This window comes from Corvus kubaryi, unplaced genomic scaffold, assembly GCF_017639235.1.
Source record: "Corvus kubaryi isolate FWS band 111438036 unplaced genomic scaffold, C.kubaryi_AGA036_p1.0 37070, whole genome shotgun sequence".
Taxonomy (NCBI): domain Eukaryota; kingdom Metazoa; phylum Chordata; class Aves; order Passeriformes; family Corvidae; genus Corvus; species Corvus kubaryi.
Window position 1 is genome coordinate 65,293 of NW_024581025.1, and position 2,791 is coordinate 68,083.

The following is a 2,791-nucleotide window of genomic DNA, read 5'->3' on the forward strand; positions in this document are numbered from 1 at the left end:
CCCCCCCCAAGCCCTCACAGCCCGCCCACACCCCCAAAAACCCCCACCTGCTCCTGCAGCCCCCCCAAGCCTTCCAATAACCCTCCAGACCGGACTGAACCCCCTCAGAGCCCCCCAAACACCTCCCCAGGCCCTCCCCCACCGCCCCCAGACCCCCCCACCCCCCAAAAGACCCTCCTAAAACGCCTCCAGAGCATCCCTGCAACCCCCTCAGAGCCCCCCCAAACCTTCCTTGAACCCCTCCCGACGCCCCAACACTCCCATAGCTCCCTCCAAGGCCTGCAGAGCGCCCCGCTCACCTCAAACCCCCTCAGAGCTCCCCCAAACCCTCCCCATCCCCTCCCCTGCCCTTCACCCGACCCCCTGTATACCCCAAACCCCCCAAAATTCCCATCCCGGATCCCCCGGCCCGGCCCCACCTCAGCGGCTCCCTCACGGCTCGAGCGCGGCGCGGAGAGAGCGCGCTGACGTCACGCGTACGTGCGTGCGTGCTGCGCGCTGACGTCGCACGCGCGGAGGGCGGGAAGCAGGAGGAGGAGCCAAGATGGCGGCGCTGGCGGCGCTGGGGCGGAGGCTGCGGGCGCTGGGCCGGGGGGCCAGGGGGGTGCAGGTACCGCCCAGGGACAGCTTTGGGGGTTTGTGGAGCTTCTCCGGGGGTTGTGAGGGGGTGCTTGGAGGGTGCAGGTACCGGGGCAGGTCTGGGGGGAGTTGTGATGGGTGGATTTGGGGCATGAGGGGGGAATTGGAGAGGGGGAGATTTGAGGGGGGTGGGGCTTTAGGGGTGAGGGGATTTGGGAGGGGGGGCGTTTAGGAAGGGGAAATTGAGGTGGTCCTGAGGAAGGGGGCATTTGGGAACAGTCTGGGGGAAGGGATTGAGGGGGCTCAGGGAGGGGGTGGATTTTGGAGGGTCCTGAGAAAGGCGCTGGGGAGAGCGAGGGGGGGTTTGGGGGGAGCACGGGACCGGGGGGGGCCTTTGGGATGGAGTAATTGGGGAGGGGGAAATGGGAGGGGGTCTCTCAGGGCAGAGATGATTTTGGGGAGGGGTCCCCACAGACCCCCCCGGGCCCCCCCCGCTATGAGGAGTCGACGGCCGAGTTCGGGTTCGTGGAGCGGCTGCTGCCCCCCACCCGCATCCCCGACCCCCCCCCGCACCCCAAATACCCCACCCCGTCCGGCTGGAGCCCCCCCAGAGGTCAGCGACCCCGTGGGGGGCATTGGGGTTTGGGGAGGGGGGATTATTTATCCCAAAACCAAAAGTAATTAACGGGGCTTATTCAGTGTGAGAAGAGTCTAAGGAGAGCATTAATGACTTTGTGGGGGGATGCTTAATTACCCTGGGGTGGTTAATTACTCGGGGGGGGGGGGGGGGGGGGGCCAAAATATTGGGGAATTCGTGACCCCAAACCAAGTAGAGAAGAGGATTTATTTACCCCAAATCGGGTTGAATTCCCCCGGGGTCAGTTTAATTCCTTCGGGGGGCGTGTTAATTACCCCCGGGGAGTGTTAATTACCTCTCAGCCTCCGTCCCCCCCCAGGGCCCCCCCCGGAGCTGCCCTACTTCGTGCGGCGCTCGCGGCTGCACAACCTCCCGGTGTACCTGGGGCTGCGGCAGGGCCGGCGCCTCACGGCCCTGCGCCACATCCACGGCGACATCTGGGTGAGTGGGGGGCTCTCGGGGGTCTGGGGGGGCCCCCGGGGGTCCCGCTGACCCCCCCCCGTCCTCCCCCAGGCGCTGGAGCGGGACCTGAGGGCGTTCCTGGGGTCCCTGGGGGTCCCCGAGCCGCAGGCGCAGGTGAACGAGGTGACGGGGACGCTGCGGCTCAGGGGGCACTGGGGGCCCGAGGTGCGGCGCTGGCTGCTCGAGAGGGGCTTCTAGGGACCCCCAAAGCTGCGGGGACCCCCACAGCTGCCCGGGGGACTCCCCAGTCTGCAAGGGATCTGCTGTGGATGCACCTGGAGTGTCCCGAAATGGATCCTGGACAGTGCAAAATCTGTTGGGGGAGCTCAAAACTCACTGGGGGAGCTTGGAATCTGCTGGGGCACCTCCTGATCTGGCTGGAGCACCCCAAAATCTGTGGGGGCATCTCCAAATCCAGCTGGAGCACCCCAAAATCTGTGAGGGCGCCTCCAAATCCAGCTGGAGCACCCCAAAATCTGTGGGGAGCACCTCGAAATCCACAGAGGAAGCTTGGAATCCATCTGGGCACCTCAGAATCCACGTGGAGGCCGCTGTGGCCACCCCAAAATCTGTTGGAGGCAGCTCAAAACCACTGGGGGAACTCTGAAATCCAGGAGGGGCAGCCCGAAATCCACCCTGGGGTATCCCAGCATCTGCTGGGGGCCCCCCAAGAATGAAACAAACCCCCCCAAAATGGAACAAACCCCCAATAAATGCCTCGGGTAACTCCTCACAGCCTCTTTATTTACAAACCACCCCCCCCAAATTTTGGGGGAGGGGTCCCACAAACTGTACAGGGGGGTTGTGCCGGGGGGGGATCAGGGCGGGTGGGGGGCACAGACCCCCCCTCAGCTCTGCCCGTAGTAGTGGCTGTAGCCCCAGGGGCTCTGGTAGCCGTAGGTGCCGTAGCCATGCTGGGGGGACAAAAAGGGGGGGGGATGAGCCAGGGGACCCCTCTGGAGACCCCAAAACCCCCCCCCAAAAACACCCACCTGGTACCAGTAGTTGTAGGAGGGGTTGGTGTCCCCCCCTGAGAAGTTGAGGGGCCCCAGGAGCCCCGAGGGGTCGTCGGGACGGAGCCGTTTGTCATCGGGTTCTTCCGAGCTGGGGGGG

At 65.2% G+C, this 2,791-nt stretch overlaps 3 protein-coding genes across 4 annotated transcripts in view; 1 reads left to right on the forward strand and 2 right to left on the reverse strand.

Moving 5' to 3' along the window:
• Window positions 1-2,791, reverse strand: part of FAU (FAU ubiquitin like and ribosomal protein S30 fusion) — a 7,584-nt gene that overhangs the window by 835 nt on the left and 3,958 nt on the right. The window contains exon 1 of one of the 2 annotated variants that reach the window (XM_042020996.1): window positions 420-509. The exons of the other annotated variant lie outside the window; for it this stretch is intronic. The gene's annotated coding sequence lies outside the window, so the exon portion shown is untranslated. Of the gene's footprint in view, window positions 1-419; window positions 510-2,791 lie in introns of those variants that run through there. 2 annotated transcript variants of the gene reach the window in all.
• MRPL49 (mitochondrial ribosomal protein L49) lies at window positions 530-2,407 on the forward strand. Its single transcript, XM_042020995.1, has 4 exons — window positions 530-610; window positions 1,054-1,192; window positions 1,536-1,657; window positions 1,730-2,407. Exons 1-4 carry the CDS (start codon window positions 545-547, stop codon window positions 1,874-1,876), a joined length of 474 nt encoding a protein of 157 aa, XP_041876929.1. The 5' UTR covers window positions 530-544; the 3' UTR covers window positions 1,877-2,407.
• Window positions 2,402-2,791, reverse strand: part of LOC121661148 (pre-mRNA-processing factor 39-like) — a gene marked incomplete at its 5' end in the record, with an annotated part of 6,150 nt that continues 5,760 nt past the window's right edge. The window contains 2 exons of the mRNA XM_042021006.1: window positions 2,402-2,592; window positions 2,671-2,782. Of these exons, the coding sequence (XP_041876940.1) occupies window positions 2,527-2,592; window positions 2,671-2,782 (178 nt within the window). The remainder of the gene's footprint in view (window positions 2,593-2,670; window positions 2,783-2,791) is intronic.